The sequence below is a fragment of the Aquarana catesbeiana genome, linkage group LG07, assembly GCF_042186555.1.
Source record: "Aquarana catesbeiana isolate 2022-GZ linkage group LG07, ASM4218655v1, whole genome shotgun sequence".
NCBI lineage: Eukaryota > Metazoa > Chordata > Amphibia > Anura > Ranidae > Aquarana > Aquarana catesbeiana.
In genome coordinates this window covers 150,103,010-150,126,631 of record NC_133330.1, presented here as the reverse complement: position 1 = coordinate 150,126,631, position 23,622 = coordinate 150,103,010, and the positions used below count along the sequence as shown (strand labels likewise).

Sequence of the window (23,622 nt, the reverse complement as noted above, 5' to 3'; positions counted from 1 at the left end):
CGGCCATGTGGCAGTGCGCATTGCTGGTGTATTTAAGCTGTGTGCTCAGTTTTTATCCGTTGATGACTGACTGACTGATTTCCATGTGCATTTTTCTGTTAGGTCAGCTGGCAAAGGAGCTAAAACAGCAGGACTGCCTTCAGTATGCTGGGTTCTGTAACTTGGCAATGGCCCGGTGAGTTTTGCATCTACAAATACAATTTTGCACCACTCTATAGAGACTGTAAATCAGATAATACAGTGGACATCTTTTCTATACAGCTTCAGAAATCGTAGTTACAGGATAAGTTACCTAAAAAAGGCTATTACTAGATAAATAGTTTGACTTAAAGTGGTTGTAAAGCCTTAAGGTTTTTCACCTTAATGCATTAAGGTGGAAAAACCTATGCTGCAGCAGTTCCCTTTCAGACCCTCACTTTTCCCTGAGCCCGATCCGATCCAGCGGCGTGCACGTCCCCATCTCTCCTCATTGGACAGATTGATAGCAGCAGGAGCCATCCATCATTTATGACCCTGGGAGGCCATTACGTCACTTCTGGCTCTGGCAGATGTAAACACTGCTAGTATTTTCACTGGAAAGCAGAGATCGTGTTTTTTTTTATTTTATTTATTTATTTTTTACTCACACTTTTCAGGGTAGAGTAGATATGTCTCCATAAAGAGGACCTGTCATGCCTTATTCCTATTACAAGGGATGTTTACATTGTGTAAAGTGATAAAAAAAGATTAAAGGGACAGTGTAAAAAAAGAATGTAATGTTCCCCCAATCCTCTTACATGCAGAAGCGAAATGCATACGTAGGTTGTGCCTGCATATGTAAAATGGCGTTAACACCATATGTGAAGTATTGCTGCAAACATCAGTAACTCGAAACTAGTAACCTGTAAAAATGTTTAATGCAAGGCCTATGGAGATTTTTAAGTACCAAAGTTTGATGCCATTTTACGATTGTGTGCAATTCTTAAAAATGACACGTTTAGTATCTATGTGAGGAGTTTGTGGGAAGGAGTGTAGCTATATTGAAAACATGTGAACACAGGGGTATCATCCCGTATATAGTAGCAAAGAGGAAGAGTGGGTTTTGGGACTTTAGATATACCCCTGTGTGCACGATACCATAGAAACAGATATTACATACAATATGTCTAAAAGAATTTTGTCTTTATTTTACACAATATAAAAAGCATGTATTGCTATCAACATAGTTCATTAAAAACAAGTCTGTGCATAAAGACTGCTAGAAGGGTCAACGCGTTTTGTGGATCTTTGGTACGCTTTTCAAAAGTACACCAAAAATGCAGCTCCCCATTAAAATGATTGGAAAGTGTGTCAAACACATCAAAAATGCATTACATACACGTGACTCAAAAAGCTTCAAAAATGCTTCACTGATGCATGATTGGAGCCCGGCAACCAGAAAACACAGTGGAAATGCGTCAAAAATGCATATACGTTTTTAACGTGTTTTTTGCAATGGAGCAGTGGTGACAGCACACCAGACATAATGTTTATTGTAATGTAACATTTGCAGCATTTTTACCGGTTGGTAGTGACATATTGATTAATACAGGTGTGAACAAACGTTGTTTAATGCATCGGGAGAAGCCATGTCTCTGACTGAAGCCGCCCGCCTATTCCTGCAAGAGGAAAAGGAGACTCAGCGATTACAATGCCCCGGTTTTGAGGAGCATTTGCAGGCAGCTATCAACTGCTACAGCTTTGCTATCAAGGTAGAAAAATCATGTTTTTCTGGGTCAGAATGCAGCTCTTCCTTTTCTCCAACCATTCAGTTCTTTCTAGTTTTTAACATTTGCATCGTTTCACATTCCAGTCTAAGAAAACCTAATGCATGAGTCCTTTTCTCTGTAGACGTTTTAACTGGGCTGCGTTGTATGTGGTTTGAATTGATTTCAAATGATTTCTTTGAGCCACATAATGGGGTTAAAAAAAACTAAAATGAGCCCTTTATAGTACAAAAAGAGCAAATAATCGCTACTGTAAATATTACTTCACAGTTCTACAGTAAAAAAATTAACCCTTACAGTAGAGATTATCTGCTTTTTTTTTTTTTTTTTTTTTTTGTACTATAAAAGGGCTAATTTTATTTTTTTTAACCCCCATTATTTTACTAAACATCTTAGACCTGGTTCACATCTATGTGTGTTTTTTGCAGAAACGCACTACAGTTCATTTACATGGTTTCTTATGGGACATGTTCACATCTATGCCTTTTTCAGCCACTGCGTGTTTGGAAAGGGTCAGGGACTTTTTTTTCATGCAAAACTGTGCTTTTTTGGTTCAATATACTTCAATAGAGAAGCTGCAGAAAAGCGTGTAATGCGTTTTTGCAGCAATTTGTGTTTTTTAATCTGCCCAACAACAAATTGGCCAACAAAATGCAAAAACGCAAATTGCAGCAAAATCACGTGTGCAAAAATCAAAAAGCACTGCTGAAACAGATCACAAGCAAACTGCATAGGTGTGTACCGAGCCTTATGCTGGCCACAACAATCAATTTTCAGACGAAAATATTCATACGAAAAATCTTTATACATTCGCTGAATGAAAGAATGTTGTTTGAAATTTTCACTTGCTTTTAACATTTCTGTTTAAAATGAATGTAATTTCTGAACGAAAACCACATAGACTGTGTGAAAATTCCTTTGACCAAGACGTTTTCTATTATTTCCAAATTTTCCCGTCACTGTGGTTGAAAATGAACGTCAATTTGACCCCGCTAACCTTTAGAAAATCGAAAACGAAATTCTTAAAATTACTTTTTTTTTTTTTTTTTTTTTGAAGGAAGACATTGTTTTTTTTTTTTAATACAAAAATGTGATCTCTGAGTCTGATATTTACCAGATTTACTCTTTAATAGTATATACAGTATATCTCTTCTGTCTGTTATTCTCAGAGTGGATTAGAGATTTTGCTCCCTAACCATATAGTTGGTTATTTATATTTACCACTGCATAGAGATATTTAAGAATAAATTGCCTTTTTTTAAAAAAAATTTACATATTAACTAAATTATACGCCACACTCTTTTTTTTGATTTTTTTTTTTTTTTTATATTATTAATCGAAACAATAATCGGCCAACTATTCGATTATGAAAATAATCGTTAGTTGCAGATATAGTATGTATGTGTGTATGTATGTATGTATGTATGTATGTATGTATGTATGTATGTATGTATGTATGTATGTATGTATATATATATATATATATATATATATATATATATATATATATATATAAAATTGTATGGACTAAAAAAACAAATGTTGGCCCCTTCCTTTTTGCACATCATAGCCTTCTCCTCTTCAGGGAGTGTCTAATTGCTTTCTGTGCTGGTCCAGCTCCTTCCTTCACCTCCCTGGAAAGCCATTTGTGTAGCTGCTGAGGGTGCTAAATAATCCAATATGGCAGTACCAAGCTGTAGCCTCATTACCTATAGATGCCTCCGCCTCCAGAAGCTTTTACAAGTAAATAAAACACAAAAACATTGTCATCCCGGCACACAGGCGATGCGGCAAAATGTAAACTGAGCTGTGTATGTGCAACTAAGTGTACATTCTACAAATAACTGTGAACAACCAGATAGGTGGATTTTATTGCAGAAGAGACTTTACATGTCTCCTCTGCAATAAAGAGTCAGTCTGCTCACAGTTTATTTGACAATCTTTAGTTCCACTTTAAATTTCTATATGTTTCAAAGGAAATAAAGCTATAAAAAAAAAAAAAAAAATATATAAAAGGTTCAAATTAAAACATTCTAAACGTACTGAAAGGAGCTGTTAGTGTTTAGTCGGGAGATACAGCACTTTAAATGCCTGGCTAAAAAAAAAAACCCAACAAGGTAGAGTTTTATGAACTCCTTCCTGCCACCTGTACACATACAGTATATTCGGCTTCACAAAAGTTGGTCTTTATCTGTGGGGTCACATATACAGTTGTGCTCATCAGTTTACATACCCTGGTAGAATTTATGATTTCTTGGCCATTTTTCAGAGAATATGAATGATAACACAAAAACTTTTCTTTCACTTAGGTTAGTGTTTGGCTGAAGCCATTTATTATCAATCAACCGTGTTTACTCTTTTTATATCATAATGACAACAGAAACTACCCAAATGACCCTGATCAAAAGTTTACATACCCTGGTGATTTTGGCCTGATAACATGCACACAAGTTGACACAAAGGGATTTGAATGACTATTAAAAAGTAACCATCCTCACCTGTGATCTGTTTGCTTGTACTTAGTGTGTGTAAAAGGTCAATGGGTTTCTGGACTCCTGACAGACTCTTGCACCTTTCATCCAGTGCTGCGCTGACGTTTCGGGATTCTGAGTCATGGGGAAAGCAAAAGAATTATCAAATGATCTGCGGGAAAAGGTAGTTGAACTGTATAAAACAGGAAAGGGATATAAAAAGATATTCAAGGAATGGAGAATGCCAATCAGCAGTTTTCAAATCTAATCAAGAAGTGGAAAATGAGGGGTTCTGTTGAAACCAAACCACAGTCAGGTAGACTAATTAAAATTTCAGCCACAACTGCCAGGAAAATTGTTCGGGATACAAAGAAAAACCCACAAATAACTTCAGTTGAAATACAGGACTCTCTGAAGACATGTGGTGTGGCTGTTTAAAGATACACAATAAGGAGGCACTTAAAAGATGGGCTGCATGGTCAAGTCACCAAAAGAAAGGCATTACTACTATGCCACAAGGTATCCCGCTTGCAATACACCATACAGCAGAGAGACAAGCCTCAACCCTTCTGGCACAAAGTCATTTAGAGTGATGAGACCAAAATTGAGCTTCTTGGCCACAACCATAAGTGCTACATTTGGAGAGGAATCAACAAGGCCTATGATGAAAGGTACACCATTCCTACTGTGAAACACGGAGGTGGATCGCTGATGTTTTGGGGATGTGTGAGCTACAAAGGCACAGGAAATTTGTTAAAAATTAATGGCAAGATGAATGCAGTATGTTATCAAAAAATACTGGAGGAACATTTGCATTCATCAGCCAAGAAGCTGCACATGGGACGTACTTGGACATTCCAACATGACAATGATCCAAAACACAAGGCCAAGTCGACCTGTCATTGGCTACAGCAGAATAAAGTGAAGGTTCTGGAGTGGCCATCTCAGTCTCCTGACCTCAATATTCAGGGAAGAAGTAATGAGTTAACTCAGTTCTACAGCAGTGTAAGTAAATAAAAAGTTTGGTTTCACAGGTCGAGTGGCTGTAAGAAAATCATTGCTAAGAACAATAAGAAAACAATAAGAAGAAAGAGGCTTGGCTGGGCCATGAAGTACTGCCAGTGGACTACTGAAGAATGGAAGAAGGTCTTGTGGAGTGATGATTCAGAATTTGAGGGGTTACGCCATTGAGTAGGTGAAAGGATGGTTCCTCGGTGTGTGACACCAACTGTCAAACACTGAGGAGGAAGCGTGCTGGTTGAAGTAGAATAGTAAAGTATCGAACCAGGCAGAACTTCAGCAATGCAGGTTTATTAACAGCTGATAACATACAGGTTTATGTTCAAAGTATTACAATATACAGGTCTAATTTATACAGTTTCTTACAATGCATGCATATTAGATATAAATATTCTTATCCTCTAACCCAATTGAAACAATTGTGAATTGTTCTCACCTTAAACCAGAATGGGTCTTTACTGCCAATTCTTGGGAACCTGTCACCTGATAGGGACCAGCCAATTGGCCGGTGGTCTGGTCCCCTCACAGAGTTCTGAGTTCCAGCTCGACCAAGTTTGTGAGGGAAATTCACCTGAGACCACATTCTGGAACAAGTCAAGAAGTCTTCTCTGACTCGTACGAGGAGACAAGTTAGGACAGATACTTGCCCATTGGTTCTGACCTCTATGACCCGTGCAATAGGGCAGCATACACAGAGTTCAGCCTTATGAGCTCCTATCTGACTTGTCTGTCTAACAATTGCAGAGCTTGCATTTATATACCATTTTACAAGTCTTATCTCAACCATCTCTCTTACATATGATTGGTCGCTAAGATCTACGTCAAAGTAACCAACTATAAATCTGACACCTGTTCTACAACCAGATAAACTTAATTATTCCCAAAATTCCTATATGTTCATTAAAGTGATTTTGTCCAATTAAAAACACCTGTATAGAGACAGTCTGGCACCCAGCTGTGTTATCAAACTCTCCTTATCTTGATAAGATTTAACTAGCTTCAAGGATTTGCAGATTTACGACTTTGAGACAATTAACTTTCAATAACCCCACCAGATGTTTTATATGTTTCACTATATGCATGTATTTTAACAGTTTTAATGAGGGCACAAGCAGACCTTTGTTTGACCCTGTCAAACTTAATTAATGTTCTGTACATAACTTTCCTGTATTCCACCTAATTATTTTAACCACCTGTTTTCTTATCTGTCTGAGACAATTCTATATTACTTGAATCTATTCTAATGAACTTTCACCCAGTAGACTATCTTAATACATTTTCGAGAACACCTGTGTACAAGTACTTGTCATAAAGCAGAGGTCATTTAAAGTTCAACTTTAACTTTTTTCTAAATTTGGAAAACACAGTATACATTATTAAAGATTAATAATTGTTGCTTTACTTATTGAATAATAATATTGATAAAACCACTACAATAATAATAATAATCAATACAATACATGCAAATCAATATGAATAATATGAAATACATTGGCTAATATGAGATTCTACAACATGGTCTGGAGCTCTTTTACTAGATCCAGATTCGGTGACAGAGTGAGTAGCACCTTGAACCAAAACTACTACCACAGCATTTTGCAGTGCCATGCAATACCCTCTGGAATATGCCCAGTTGGTCATGGGTTCATCCTATAGCAAGATAATGACCCAAAACCTACCCCCCCAGTGTCAGAACAACCTTGGAAGAAAAGAGAAAAAATGTAGGCTTCAAATAATGGAATGACCAGCACAGTCTCTAGATTTACACTCCGTCGAGCTGGTTTGGAATGAACTGGACAGAAGGGTGAAAGCAAAGCACTCTACAAGTGCAGCACATTGTGGGGACTTCTGCAATAGTGTGGGGAAGAACTTTCCAAACAAAATTTGATTTCCATTGTAGAAAGAATGCCACAAGTGTGTTTGGCTGGTATATTTGCAAAAGGTGGCTACTTAAGTATAAGTAGAAATTTATAAATTTAGATGACATTTTGTTAACCACTTCCTGCCTGCGCTATAGCCGGACAGCTCCATTGGCGGCTTACTTAGCTGGGAGGGTGTACATGGACGTCCTCCCAAGATCATGCACCATGCATACCCTGTGATTGCTGAGTCCTTTGGATTTAACTGCTCACAGATCAGGGTAAAGGGCCAATCACAGCGGCCCTTTACCACGTGATCAGCTGTTTCCAATGACAGCTGATCATGGATGTAAACACAAGCTGGTTATTGACCTTTTGGAGAAGAGAGCCAATAACCAGCTGGTGTTAAAGGGACACTGTGTCCTGATTATAAATGCAGTGCCAACAATACCCACCAGTGCTGCCAATCAGTGCCACCTATGAGTGCAGCCTCATCAGTGAAGAAGAAAAATGAAACTTTTTTTAAATGTTCAGTCTTTTTTGCTAAACAAAAAAAAAAAATAACCCAGCGGTGATTAACCCTTTCATGACTAAGCCTATTTTTGAAATTTGGTGTTTACAAGTTAAAATCCGTATTTTTTGCTAGAAAATTACTTAGAGTTCCCAAACATTATATATATATTTTTTTTAGCAGGGAATCTAGAGAATAAAATGGCGATTGTTGCAATATTTTTTATTACACGGTATTTGTGCAGCAGTGTTTTAAACGCAAATTTTTGGAAAAGGGACACTTTCATGAATTTTAAAAAATCCAAACAGTAAAGTTACCCCAATATTTTTGTATAATGTGAAAGATGATGTTACGCCGAATAAATAGATACCAAACATGTCACCCTTTATAATTGCACGCACTTGTGGAATGGCAACAAACTACGGTACCTATGAATTTCCATAGGCGACGCGTTAAAAATTTTTTTACGGTTACCAGGTTTGAGTTACAGAGGAGGTCTAGGGCTAGAATTATTGCTCTCGCTCTGACGATCGCGGCGATACCTCACATGTGTGGTTTGAACACCGTTTACATATGCGGGCGCGACTTCCGTATGCGTTTTCTTCGCTGCGCGAGCTCGCGGGGACAGGGGCACTTTAAAATTTATTTTTTTTTTTTAATTTATTTTATTTATTTTTTTACTTTATAAATTGTGTTTAAAAAAACTTTTTTTTTTTTTTTTTTTTTACTTGCTGTCACAAGGAATGTAAACATCCCTTGTGACAGTAATAGGTGGTGACAGGTACTCTTTATGGAGGGATGGGGGGTCTAAAAGACCCCCCATCCCTCCTTTACACTTCAAAGTATTCAAATCGCCGAAAACGGCGATTTTGAATACTGTGTACTTTTTAAATTCGGCGCCATTGGCAGCCGAGTAAACGGGAAGTGACGTCATGATGTCGCTTCCGCGTTTACAACAAGAAGGCTGGAACGAAGCCACTCACAGCTTCGTTCCAGCCCGCCCCCAGCCGCCGAAGGTACCCGATTGGACACCGGGCCTCCCGATCGCACGGGAGGCCCGGTAACAGCGGCGGGAGGGGGGGGATGTCCCCTCCCGCTCCTCCGGTATAACAACCGAGCGGCTTTTAGCCGCATCGGTTGTCATACACGGGTAGCCAATCGCCCGCTGTAAACAATGGTACCGGGATGATGCCTGCAGCTGCGGGCATCATCCCGGTATAACCCCGGAAAGCCGAGTATGCATATCTGCGTACGGTCGGCGGGAAGGGGTTAAATAAATACCACCAAAAGAAAGCTCTATTTGTGTGAAAAAATTATGCAAATTTATTTTGGGTACAGTGTTGCATGACCACACATTTGTCATTCAAAGTACGACAGCACTAAAAGCTGAAAATTGGCCTGGGCAGGAAGGGGGATAAAGTGGCCAGTAGGCAAGTGGTTAAATAAAACTATTCCATAATTTCTTTTTTTTTGTGTCCAATTGTTTCTTTGTTCTATGCTTTATTTTCAAAGTACATTGAGGCATTCAACTAGATTTTCAAAAAAAAAAAATGGGGGGCATTCTAAAACTTTGAACCTGTAGTGTATATTATTTCATTATGACCATTTACGACCAAATGAAAGACCGAATTGTCTTGGGGAAAAAAAAAAAGATATAATGCATCTGGATGCACCAAGTAGTTGTGATTATATGTAGTTTTATGAACACGTGTCAAAGTTGCAGAAGTGTTTAGGCGTTAGAATTTATTTTACCTTTTGTCGTGAAGGGGACATTGTGAGCCCCTTGGAATTAACAGTTTTTCTGCAGTAAATTGCCCTAAAATGTGATCTAATCCTCATCTAAAGCTGGCCATAGATGGATCAAATCCAGTTTAGCAGGATTCAGTCCATCTATGGGCAAGCTGGTTGTACTGAAGTCGATCCATCAATAAACTTCAGTACAACCAGCCTATCGGATTTTTTGAATGTTCTTTACTTCAAAAGCTAATTGGAGTTAGTAGTTTGCAAACCTGGAGTTCAATTAATGAGCTTGTAGGTGTGGTTTACAGTTGCAGTTACAGTCTAAAAGTGTTTAAGCATCCATCGGTCAAAAGTTGGACAAATTGTCTATAGAGCTGTGAAAGGGACCCAGTAGGTCCACCAAATACCAGGTGCCTACAGAAAACTACAGTGGGGCAGATACAAGACCAGTCACCCTGCACAAACAGAGCAGCATCGACTAGTCTTAATTACAGGAAAATCCTGCCCAAAGGCAAACATTCACAGTGGATTACTGCACAGATCTGGAAAAAATACACAAAAGATACCAAGATTCAAATAAGTATGCGCATGCCTATAAAAAAAATAAATAAAACAAGGGCGAACAAGCAGGATTAATGCAGAAGAAACGGGCTATGTCTCTTCTACATTAAAGTTACTTTCCTGCCTGTCCATCCCTGTAATTCAAGTGTGGCAATGCCAAAATGACTGAACAAATGCACAGGAGGGACATCATCTCGGCCTGGTCAATGAAAGTAATAAAATTTCTATCAGCGCAAATATTAATAACCTATGAGTAGTGGGTGATCTAACAAAATCCCACAAAAAAAGAAAAATACCCCCCCCCCCACCTGGCTGCTGCGCACACACAGAAAATGCGCAAAGGATAATAACCTTAATCGCTATGTAGTGATATGTGTAGTAGGTGATGTGACAAGATCCCACCACAAACCAAAAATTGAAAAATACCCCCCCCACCTGGCGGCTGCACACACAGAAAATGCATTCACTTCACATAAAGAATATACATAACAAAACAGTGTTGCGCTTCCTAAATAACTACCAATAAATCTTTAAAGAGAATAGATGATTAACTTTTTAAATTTTTGCGCATTTGGACTTATTTTTATTATATATATATATATATATATATATATATATATATAATATTTTTTTTTTTAGTGTGTGGACTTTATTGTCTATTGTTTAATATTCCCATATAGGGAACACGTATATTTTATTATTGTGTATTGTTCACTATTCCCATTCAGAGAACACGAATATTTGATTGTGCACTCAGTATCTTGCTTTATTGCAAGTTAATCATCTATTCTCTTTAAGGATTTATTGGTAGTTATTTAGGAAGCGCAACACTGTTTTGTTATGTATGGTCAATAAAAGTGTTCAGCGATCAATATCCAGAAGTTGGCCGACATGTCAGCATCTGGCAGGGAGCTCCAGTATACCACAATGCTGGTGCGAAGGTGACTGTAGATCCATTTTAAGGCATATGTGAGACTTGAACACTGTAATCAAGAAGCAAGATGAGTCTAGAGGTGTGACATGTATACGAATGCAGACTGGTTACCGGGCTGTATTTAGGGATTTAAACTGTCATTAGACCAGATTTCTTAACATATTTATTTTTTCCAGGTATACATTGAACTGAATCAGCCTGTGATGGCAGCCAGCTTATGTTTAGAACTGGGAAATGCATTAAAGGTATTTCACTATCAAGCCATCTTTGGTATTTTTTTATTGAATTATTCATCATTGATATTGTTGGTTTTAGCAACTAAATTTACTTTCAGAACGTATCCTTTATTCTTGCTTTATTCTTATGCCTGCAGACTGCATAAAATGCATTTAGTAAGGGCACTTGATTTTCAGGCAAACTGGAGTTTTGGATATGGGGGCCTTCCGCCTGGAAGCAGTGTGCTTTCATCCCGTATTCCTGCAACAGCTGCTTCTGGCCACCACTAGAGGGCGTAGAAGGGAAGAAAAGTGGCAGACTGTTCATTTACTCCAATACAAAGTCTGACTCTTGTCTGCCCTTTAGCTCCTCTAGTAAATTCCTGTTTATCAACAAAACGGGTACCTTGCAGTTAGAAGGGGTTCACACTGGGGCGACTTGTCAGGCGACCTAGTCGCCTGACAAGTCGCCTCCCGTTCTGTGCTATGGAACCGTTCTAATCGGAGCGACGCAAGTCGCTCCGACTTAGAAAAAGGTTCCTGTATTACTTTGGGGGCGACTTGGGGCGACTTGCATAGACTTCTATGCAGAAGTCGTCTCGCAAGTCGCCCCGGCAGTCGTTTGCAGGTCGCCTCGCTGAGGCGACCTGCAAGTCGTGCCGCCCATGTGTGAACCGAGCTTTAGTGTGCAGGCAAAAGTAAATCTAAAGTAAATATAAATCCTACATACTCAATGTGCCCTTATTTATTATGTTCAGTGCTTTTTCTCTTTTAGCCCTGGTTCAAATTGCAGGGACTTGGCATGCGATTTGACATGTCACTTTTGGCGACTTCGGGATGCGATTTCAATAGACATCTGTGCAGAAACCTGCACAGATATCTCTGAAATTGCCCCCGAAACCGGCACTGACACATGGGAATGAAATAGTGCGAGTTCAGCTGAAAAAAAAAAGAAATATGGCAAGACCTTCTTCCTTCCTTTTTTTTTTTTTTTTTTTTTTTTTTTGCGACTTTTGTTAATAGGATGCTTAAACAAAAAGCATACCTTAAGCCCCCATTCACACCTATGCTAATTAGATGCGGCTTACACCGCATCTAATTCGCAGGACATTTTAAAATACATTCATATGAATGCATCTGGTTCACATATGTGCGTTGCATTCGCATTGCACAAAAAACGTGTGCGTTTTCTGGGCATTGCAGTGCGAATTACGAGCCCCTTATCTTCTATGGGAATGCATCTGCTTCGCAGATGCATTGCATTCTGAACATGGATTTTCTCCTTCTGCTCCTCACTACACCTCCCCCTCTCCCTGCTCACTGATCCTGAGCTAAAACAGGAGATTTTTATCTCCTCAGTGAAACCTGAGCTTCAATTCGCACCTCACATGTGTGAACCCAGGCTAATGCTTGCCAATGCATACAGTGTAAAGTGAATAACCTCTTAAAAATGTATAGTGTAATTACCCAAATAGTTTTGTATGCATACAATCAAGCTTTGGACATTAAAAGAAGCTCATGGCTGCAGTAATGAGGTTTGATCACCCGACTTGCTGCTTTTCTGTAAAAAGGATCTTGGCAGCTGTAGAGCCGCATATTCACTTTCACATAACCCATGGGTGGCAGCCCATTCAGAGGACTTTTTGGCCCCCTTGTGCTAGCAATAATGTTAAAGTGGTTGTAAAGCCACTATTGTATGACCATACAATCCCCTCTATTAAATAATGACTTGTGCCCCATTGCATGTGTTTTATAAAAAAAGATGCAGATTTCTACCTTCTTTCAGAGCATCTCCCAGCGCTCACGTGACTCCTCGCCTCTCTCCTCTCCTGGGCTGACAGCTCCTGTGGGCGTGCCAGAGAACTCACGCTGACATCAGCCGGGAGGAGAGGAGGAGTGAAGGAGAGAGCAGAGGAGTCACGTGAACGCCGGGAGACGCTCTGAAAAAAGGTAGAAATCGGCATCTTTTTTATATAAAACATACTGTGGGGCACATGTCCTTATTCAACAGAAGGGATTGTATGATCATATGATAGTTTTATAGCAGCAGGAGTGGCACTGTCACAAACTGACAGGCAGGGGGAGGGGGATGGGGAGAAGGACAGAGGAGAGCTGTGGATGACGGAGGCGCGTAAACTGACCATGTTGTCAGGGCTCAGCAGCCATGATAAACTGTGATCAGTTTACAAAGGGGAGGGCAGAACCAGGCAGGATCAACCAGGTATTTCAGGTAATACTAGGGGGCAAATCACACAGCACAAGCACTATGCTGCGTAACATGCTTTAAGGGAACAGGATCTATTTTTTTTTTTTTTTTTTTTTTTTTTTTAGGGTGACAAACACTTTAAGTGACAGAATAAAAGACAAACTGTTTAAAAATGGCTAATACATTATAAAAAAAAAATGTAAAGGAGCACCTCCAATGCCTGGTGCACATATGAATGAACATAGGGTACAAACAATAGCGCAACACATATTGGGCCTTTGCCATGCATGCTGGAGTAAGAGAAATAATTCTAAGTCCCTTATTTATGGTTTACTTAACTCTAACCTGAGAAGCTGTAAAGGCATTTAAATTTATTGTAAAGTCTCGTGTGTGTGTGTGTTGTTTTTTTTTTTTTTTTTTTTTTACCACGTCGGTGACCGTTTTCAGAAGGGCATGTTTCAACTTTACAGTTCGATCTTATCCTGACTTATTTTCACATCATTGTGGCGTTTTTTGTTTGTTTTTTTTTTCCTCTTTTTCTTAATTGCAAGTATAAATGTCCCCAGCACATACGTCCAATTCCTTTAATGGAACCTCTTCTCACTAGGAACAGTCGAAAAATCTAATACAAAGAATATAAAGACTCCCCTAAATCCATCCATAATTCTACACACCCCCCCACCCCACTCCTTGTGCACATATGAATGAACATATGGTGCAAACAATAGCGCAACACATATTGGGCCTTGCCATGCATGCTGGAGTAAGAGAAATAATTCTAAGTCCCTTATTTATGGTTAACTTAACTCTGACCTGAGAAGCTGTAAAGGCATTTAAAGTTATTGTAAAGTCTTGTTTAAAAAAATAACAGACATGTTATACTTGCCTGCTCTGTGCAGTTGGTTTTTGCACAGGGAAGCCCGGATCCTCCTCTATTCGGGTGCCTCTTTGCTGCTCCTGGCCCCTCCCTCTTGTCGAGTGCCCCCCATAGCAAGCCGTTTGCTATGGGGGCACCCGAGCCGAGCTGCAGCTCCATGTGTCCATTCAGACACGGAGAATCTGTAAGTATTAGGAGGTGCTAGGGCGGCTGCTACACACAGAAGGCTTTTTATCTTAATGCATTAAGTTAAAAAACATTCTGCCTTTACAACTCCTTTTAAGGATGCATTCACATGGGCGTTTAGTCACACTGCAATTCCCAGCAGCAAAAGCTGATTCCTGCGGCAGGGATTGACAGCTGTGTGTGGATAGCTGTGGCTGCCGAGTTTGCACAGTGTAATGAGTAGCTGTTGGCAGCTTCAGCTATTTGTGACTTTTTGGCACAGCCAATGATTACCTGCGGTGATTATGGCTGGATACACATTGTGCTTCCAGCCATGATCACTGCAGGTAATCCCTGACTGTGCAAAGTCATGAATAGCTGTGGGCTCGGTAGGTGCAGCTGTCAACACATATGACTTGCATCATATGTGTTTTGCATCATGGCTAAACACCCATGGGGATACAGCCTTAACCTCCCTGGCGGTGTTCCCAAGTGTGGCTCGGGGTTAAATTTCAGCACTCTTAGCGGTAACCTGAGCCACACTCGGTATTGCATTGCAGGATCCTGGTGCGGTGTACTTACCTTGTCCCCAGGATCCTGCGATGTCCCATCGCTGTGTCTGTGGGCTCTGTCCTCCGCCCGAAGCCTCTCTGTGCCAGGCTCCGTTCCCTGCGAGCGTCGCTACGCATGGGGTGGAGCCCGGCGGCAAATTCGAAAAAGTGAAAAATCAGACCACATACAGCACAATGTAATCTTACAGATTACATTACTGTATGAAATTATTTCACATCCCTTTTGTCCGGTGCCCTGCCTGTGTGTATGTGTGGATAGATAGATAGATAGATAGATAGATAGATAGATAGATAGATAGATAGATAGATAGATAGATAGATAGATAGATAGATAGATAGATAGATAGATAGATTTATATATATTATCTATCTATCTATCTATCACACTGTTCTTTCTGCCTGGAAACTTGAGATTGTCCAACCAAAAAAGTGTCCCTTTATGTCAAAAGTGGTTTTAGACTAGCTAGGAAACAGCGATAGTAAATTAGAACACTTGCAGAATTGGGCAATAGTGAATCGTGGGGAAATTAATTTTATTATTATATTATTTTTTATAATTATATTTATTATATTTTATGATTTTGTGTTTCAAACTTCATCATACCCGGGATATCTACTAGACTCTTGGTGGACAGATTTAAGTGTGTTATCGCTAAGAATTACAGGCCTACAATATAAAACGCCAAATTTCTATGCAAAATAATTGTACCGATTTGAGACGCAAAAATCCGACATAATCACACCGCCAGGGAGGTTAAGCATCGCCTATTAATCATTTTACTTTTTGAAATTTTGCTGGTGTATGTAGTTTTGAGGCTTGATGTATTTGGTATCTATTTTACTCAAAGCTACTTGATCTTTTATTTTGTACAAAAAATAATTTATATCAAATTGTTTTATGTGCACTAAAATTCATTTTAGTGTATTTTTCTCCTGATAATATAGATTTGATAAACCATTACGCAAATATCTTGCAACATAAGAAATTGCAAATTATCGATTTTTTAAAAAAAATCTACAGGTCCTTTGCTTTCAGGAAATATAAAATGTTCTGGGGGTTTTAGACCCCTTTCACACTGGGGCGGTTTGCAGGCGGTATTGCGCTAAAAATACCGCCTGCAAACCGCCCCTAAACAGCCTCCGCTGTTTGTTCAGTGTGAAAGCCCGAGGGCTTTCACACTGAAGCGGTGCGCAGGCAGGACGGTAAAAAAAAGTCCTGCAAACCGCTTTTTTGGAGCGGTGAAGGAGCGCCTTCACCGCTCCTGCCCATTGAAATCAATGGGACAGCGCGGCTATACCGCGGCTATAGCCGCGTTGTACGAGGGATTTTAACCCTTTTTCGGCCGCCAGCGGGGGTTAAAACCGCACCGCTAGCGGCCGAATACCGCTGCAAGAACGACGGTACAGCAGTGCTAAAAATAGCGCTGTTGTACTGCCGACGCCCCCAGTGTGAAAGGGGCCTTAAGGTAATTTATGGACAAAAATGTAGATATTAAAATGTGTGCGAAAAATGAAACCAGTTTCTCCAGAGGGGAAGTTGTTAAATTATGGTAATGTTTGCATTGTGTTTTCTGTTTAGTGGAATATAATATGATATTCAGTCTGTTAAGATCAAGGGTTCTGGTACAAATGAATCTTCTTGTTTTTAAGGACATGAACAAGCTGGGAGAAGCTTTAGTTTATTTCCAACGGGCAGCAGAGTTACAAACACAGGTTCCTATTGAATGCCTTCTCTCTCTGGGATATGTGGCATCTTGTAAAATATTGACAAGTGAGTAGCAATCTTGTTTTCTTGCTCCCAGTAAAGCATACAGGGTGCATAACCGCAAAATAGAATATTCATCCATTCATGGCTTGACAGATTACTTTAAGGCTGGTCATCTGGTCAGGATATTTTTCCAAGTATTTTTTTTTTTTTTTTTTAAGCAGTGTTTTGTTAAATTTCAGGTACATAGTTAGTAAGGTTGAATAACAGCTGCAGTCTGATCAAATGATTTGATGGTTTCTAGGTTGTATGAAAATGCCAGTTATATTTTGTTATTTATTATCATTATTTTTATAAATGAATGCTATTGTATGCATATATTGTAACATGTTTGTCCCTGAAATAAAACTGTAAAATAAAGTGGCTCAAGATAAGAACACAGGGTTGATTTACTACTAAAGGTAATCAGACTGACGACTTTGCAAGAGCTTAGTAAATGAGGTGAAGCTCTGCTGACTTCCATCATTCAATCATGTGGAAACAATAAATGCTTTTTTTTTTTTTTTTTTCCTTGCAGATGATTGGGTATTCTTTGCAAAGTGAATTTTCACCACATTTAGTAGGCTCTGGGGAAAATTATCCTGCAAAGGGCAACATCACTTGCAACATGAACACTCTATTTGCTTTTATTAAATCAACCCCATTGAATACTCACCTCTTCTTCCACTCGCACTGCCAATTTCTGTAGTATTGGAAGAGAGTCACTAGCAGAAGATCCCGCAGAATTCACTTCCAAGAACATTGATTTCCAGGTCACCTACTATGCACTGTGGTTCCTCTCACTGCCCCTACATCACGGTTCACAGTAGCAAGTGTAACAGGGGAGCAGGCATCCAGTACATTGGATGGAACGTGTTGGAATTCTGCAGGATCTTCAGCCAGTGCATTCTCTTCATTATAAGGCCTCATGTACACTGCAGCTCAAAAAAACTGCTTCTTCAGGCATTTTTTTTCTGTACCTCTAAACTCCCCTTCATGTTGGCTTATGTGTCCATGCACACTTAACCTTCTTAGCGGCATTCCCGAGTGTGGCTCGGGGTGAATTCTCCATACCAAGAGTGGTAACCCCAAGCCACACTAGGGGCTGCACCGCAGTATCCAGGGAAAATTGACCCCAGGATCCTACGATGTCTCTGCGCTGTGTGTGGCGTCTCTATCCTTCGCTCGATGTACTGTATGCCGGGCTCTGTTCCCTGCGAGCTGCGCAATGCACAGGGATGAAGCCTGGCGGGAAATTCAAAAAGTGCAAAAAACAGAGCACATACAGTACACTGTAATCCCTTTTGTCCCTAATGCTTTGTCCAGTGCCCTGCATACCGTTTTATATAATATATACTGTTCTTTCTGCCTGGAAACTTGAGAATGTCCATGGCAACCAAAAAGTGTGTCTCTTTACGTCAAAAGATGTTTTAGAACAGCTAGAAAATAGTGATAGAAAATTAGAACACTTGCAGAATTGAGCAATAGTGATTTGTGGGGAAATTCGTCATCGGACACTGAAAGTGATGACAGCGACAATTCTGCAACTGAGCAAATTTCAGTGTTTTTGAGTTGATTACATTATTGAATACATTTTATTATTATTATTATTATTATTATTATTATTTTGTTTTTGATTATTTATAGTTCTTTATTATATTATAATTGAAATGATTTTGTGTTTCAAACTTTATCATACCGGGGATGTCTACTAGACCCTTGTTTGGACAGATTTAAAGTGGTGTTCCGGCTGAAATTATACTTTTTAAATAAAAATACCCCTATAAAATACACAAGCTTAATGTATTCTAGTAAAGTTAGTCTGTAAACTAAGGTCTGTTTTGTTAATTTATAGCAGTATTTTGTTATTTTATAAACTTACAGCAGGCCGTGGCCATCTGAAGCCAGACTGTATTTCTTCCTGGATCTCATCCTTGCAGATCTCGCACATGCTCAGTGCAGCACAAGCAGTGTAATAGGTTTCAGGTCAGGTTTCCATAGCAGCGACAGTATCAGAGGAAGTTGCTGCCCCTTCCCAGAAGGCATTGCAAACAGGAAATGATGCGATGGGCCACGGCCAGGGAGAAGGAAGTGAAAAATGAATACAGCAGATATACAGTAGGTGCTGATAATTTTTTTTTTTTAAATATCCAATTCGTTTACAGTGCACAGTTTAGTGAGGGATGCTGAAGAGTTATAAAAGTGGGTGGAACTCCACTTTAAGTGAGTTATTACTAAGCATTACAGGCCTACAATATAATATGCCAAATTTTCATGCAAAACAATGTACCGCATTCAGCATGAAAAATCTGTCATAATCATACCGCCAGGGAGGTTAAAGATGTTTTCAGTACCTGAGCAGCAAGGGAGTTTACAGGCAGGAAAAAATAATCACCATGTGCATTTTGGAAAGGAGCTTTTGTGCATTACAAATGCTCAAATCTCCTTAACACATGTTAGTGTGCGCATTAACGCTAGGCACATTCCTGTGGTAATACATTTTAATGGCCAGAATTTTGGTCATTAAAACGCGTTTTTTACCGTGTTTTTGCTGCTGCTTATATCCTGTAGGAGAAATAAAGGGTCCAGAGCAAACGGTGTGCATGAAGATTTACAGAAATTGTCTACAGGAGAAGTTTTTTATTACTTTTTTTTTTTGCAGGGGCCACCTTTATTTTACAGCATTTAGTGGCATTTACTTTGAAGCTGAACTCTAGGCAAGCAGCTAAAACATAGATGAAATACATATATGAGAGCTGTTTTATTTGACAAAGAATTTTTTTTTTCTGTTCATCAATTCCTGAGATTTACACTGCTCTGCTGCACAGCACATCCTTACCTGGAAGGTGAGGGAACCTTATGTTTCTCTGTTGCAAGTTCACTTTCACCTACAGGTTCCACCCTGTGACTGTTCAGTGAAAGAAGCAGTATGATGCCAGTTACTCTCTCCTATTATATGCCTCCTGCTCTGCTAGTTGCCGCATTGTTCTGCTTCTCCTTTACCCTTTCTTAGCTGTGCTGAACAGGGACTGCAAGAGGCTGATGCCATTAAAATTTTGGTACAGACACTGCATGCATTAAAAAAACAAAAAACAAAACAAAAAACCCACCAAAGTATTAATAATTGCAAGAGCTACAATAATTTGTACTTTTATATCTGCCTGGGGTTCATCTTTAAAATAAATATTTACTAACATAAACACATGGATGCTATTTCTCCTTCCAAGAAGAGTAAACGTGACACACAAATATCAGTTTCTTGGTCGTCATGTTTATCCTCTTCCTATATTACTTTGCATTTCTTACCTGGAACATGCATACAAAAAAGGTTTTATGGATTTACAGATATGAATACTAGTTCTAGATCAGTGACTCAAACCTTTTTGAACTCCGTTTTTTGGCAACACACACTTTTTTTCATTTCTTTCTTCACATCATAAAATGTGCTAGCAATTAAATGTCTTCTGCATTCTATATAATTGATCGGAATTTGCTAATATTCCCTGCAGGAGATTATGATGGAGCTCTTGCAGTATTCACAGAGATGCAGTTGCTGGCTCAAGAAAAGGGTCTGCCTGCCCCAGGAAGTAATCTACCAGTGGGTAAGTATTTCATGGGACTTCTACAGCTTGTTTTACATGAACTTGAATACATGCTGTTTTTCCATGTTCTAGAGCAGTAGAAGTACAAAAAATACTTATGTTTGATATATTTTTTATAATATTTATATGATATATTATAATATTTCTAATATTAATATGTATAATATTCAAAAGTTTGTGCATGGATGGGAAAAGTATTTTGTTTTTTCTCCAAGCCTCTTATTGCCCATAGGGGCTTATTTTGGCTGTGAAGAATCAGGTGCTGCTAGGCAAAAACTAGTTCACACTGCATCAGAGTGTCAACAATGTAGAACATTTGTTGAGAAGCCATAGCATGTGGCTCATAAAATTCAGGGATTTCAAAACCCCCATCCCTTTCCTCCACTTCATCCTCAAACCGGTTTGAAGGTTTCAACAGTGATCATGGGAGAGAGGAATTGTAGTGTGTCACCTAGAAAACAAGTGTTTTAGGTGTGCCAAAAGTTTTTCCCAAAGAATTCTGAAATTCTGGCAGAGAAATCAATTCTGCTTTTAGGTAGGCTGCATGGTGTGCATGCCTAAGAGGAAGCTAGAGTCAGAGGAGGGGATCGGTGTCATATTAGGGCATTGCTGCGGGACAAGGGAACAGCTGTCACCCAGACCGGTGTTCTGAATTTCCTGTAGGCCATTAACAAAATATGTGTGAGTCAGCTCCCTTGCGCCTGTGATCTCTTATTGCTAAAGGGAGGGGATTCCTGGTGTAGATCTGTCAGTGTATCTGTGTGCCTGTACATCACGTATGGGCAAGCAGATACACTCATGGGAAGAATCAATGAACTGCCACGGCGCTCAACAGCGTTGTGGTAGTTTAGAGAACTACAAGCTGACAGCCGCAAAGGATGTCAGTGCTTGTAGTTTATTAACACACAGAATGAAAGATGTGGCCATGCTGATTTTAAAAAGCGACAGCTAGTATGGGGAACTTCTTTTGATCGGGCAGTGGCTGCAGCACTGGGAATATGTTACATGTTCCACCTTAAAAACAGGTGGAACATGTATCCCATTCCCAAATGTGAACATATCCTTTAAAATTATGTAAATATTGCACCGAAAACGTTGCCAACAATTACAACCGGGAGTAACACAATGAAGTTGAGTGGTTTTTTTTTTCTTTCTTTTAATTATACTTGCCTAGGTGGATGCAGCATCGATACAATGCTGCATCTATCCCCCGCCGTCTCTAAGGGTGAGAACTGAGCCATCAAAGACCACTGATCGTTCAGTTCTCCCCTTGCACTCTGAGCAGAGAGACATGAGTGTCAGTCATCACTGTCTGCTCTGCCGCCCCTTGCACTCACTGGAGCGCTGGGCTGTGGAGGGGACAGGAGCGGCTGGCTCAGACACTCGGGCTCACTGAGAGTCTGAGCCAGGTACCGATCCAAGCTCCTGGGTGGATCCCGACGATATGGTCGCAAGCTTTCCCCAGCTTGGACCGGCTCTGTGATGTCGGTTAACAGTGGGCTTCAGCTCGCTGTAGGCTGTAAACGGGTCCCAGGAGTGCATAACTAACTGCACTCCTATGATCCACAGGAGAACTACAGCCAAACAAGCTTTGGCTGTACTTCACCTTTAAGCACTCCTTATTTCTCTGCCTATGTATCCTGATTGCATTTCTGGCTTAAAATACCTAGGAACCCAAAATGCAGGGGAACCCTGTCTCACCTTATCCACATCGTTGGGCCCATTTGGGGTTCAAGCTTTGCCCGACACAGTGGGTGTACCTCCAAAGGGTTTTTGAACCATAAAGATGGACCACGGCACTGGACTTTATTTAGCACTCTGGGGTCTGGGTTCAGTCCCAAGGTATAATACAGAGGGGTACTGATATGGAAACTGGTAGCCCAAGGCAATAAGCAGTCAGACCTTGATAGAAGTTTCAGAAGAAAAAAGAAGAGGTCCATCATCCAAGGACACTAACAAAAAATAAGGTCTCACAAACTGAGTGGCGCTCTATTAGGGGCAGCCCTAGCAAGTTTTTTTCAGTGTTCAATCATCTAAAGGTAACCTGCAAAGAACTCATGGTCTATGAATACAACAATTAAAATAAATAATTTTTCTAATAGAATGTGGAAGGACCAGAACCTCTGTTCTAATATTTTTACTTCTGTCTGTGTCCAGGCAATAGATGTCAGGGCCAGTTCACACCACTGAAACGCATTACAGATGTGTTTCTGCATGCACGTTTTTGATGCGTTCCAGTGCGTTTTTTCGCTTTTTTTTTTTTTTTTTTCCCCTTCATCCTAAATAAGAACATGTGCATTCCGGTAAGTTTTTGATGCATTTAGGTGCGTTCCGTTGCATGTTTTTATGCGTTTTGCCATGTTCCAGTACAGTTCTGTGCAGAAAAAATGCTGAATATTTTTTTTTTTTTTTTCAGGCTGCATGATTAGATCCTGAGGCTTTGGTGAGAGATCAGAGGTCTAAACGTATACCAAGCCCCCCAAGCCACAACTTTATCCCCACCCACACCACTGGGTAAACTCATGAATGAAGTCACTGGGTGGAAAGGTGCTCTTACCCTACAACACTTATGTGAACTGGATGCGGGTTTCCCTACATCCAATTCGCATAACAGGAGAGTGTGACCGGCTGTCAATGGAGCCGGTCCACACACCTCCCTGAATTGGTGAACAGGGATGCACCTGACCCCCTGCTGTGAGCTGCAGCATATGTAAACCCAGCCTGAGTCTTCTAAGCCTATGGCTCCCAAGCCTACGCAGCAGAAGGGGTCTTTTCTGCTGAAGGACTCCTCAATCACAAACTTGTCTGCCAATGTCCAAAGGTCAATTCAGCCCCCTCAAACCTTTTTTTTTTTTTTTTTTTTTTTTACCACTTCAGCAATCGCCGCCGCCTGGCTTAATCAGCGTAGTGATCATTTATTGTCGCTGACTTGGATTTACATCATTGTGGTTTTCTTCCCCTTTTTTTGTTTTTTTTCCCATTACTTTCATCAGTTGTAATACAAATAGATATATAAGGCTTTATTGAGTACTCTCCCAAATTAATTCTTAACCTAATTAACCTCAGGCTACTTAAAAAGCCCCTCTTGAGCCGGGCAGGTTGTATAAATCCTGTTCCTCCCTCTCTGGGATACCAAAGGTATCATTGACACCTGCAGACCTACGTACAGAGGAGAGGGAGAAGCAAGAAATACAACAAAAGAGAGCTAGGAGAAGACCGCTTATAGAAAGCTGGGCTTATGGGATCCCCACCCCCAAAGCCCCTTATTAGTACTAATAGTGGTCTATTAAATATTTTATAATAACCCCCTACCCCTTCCCCTTCCCCTACCCCCCCCCCCCCCCTCTATTCCCATGACCTTCCCATGCGAAAACCTACCTATCTACAAGGTTTAGTGTTT

At 40.0% G+C, this 23,622-nt stretch overlaps 1 protein-coding gene across 2 annotated transcripts in view; it reads left to right on the top strand.

Annotated features, from left to right (window-relative positions):
• Positions 1-23,622, top strand: part of LOC141103291 (40-kDa huntingtin-associated protein-like) — a 92,674-nt gene that overhangs the window by 4,671 nt on the left and 64,381 nt on the right. For both annotated transcript variants that reach the window (XM_073592717.1, XM_073592716.1), the window contains exons 3-7: positions 103-175; positions 1,571-1,730; positions 11,018-11,086; positions 16,527-16,647; positions 20,130-20,222. In XM_073592717.1, coding sequence (XP_073448818.1) covers positions 103-175; positions 1,571-1,730; positions 11,018-11,086; positions 16,527-16,647; positions 20,130-20,222 — 516 coding nt within the window. The remainder of the gene's footprint in view (positions 1-102; positions 176-1,570; positions 1,731-11,017; positions 11,087-16,526; positions 16,648-20,129; positions 20,223-23,622) is intronic.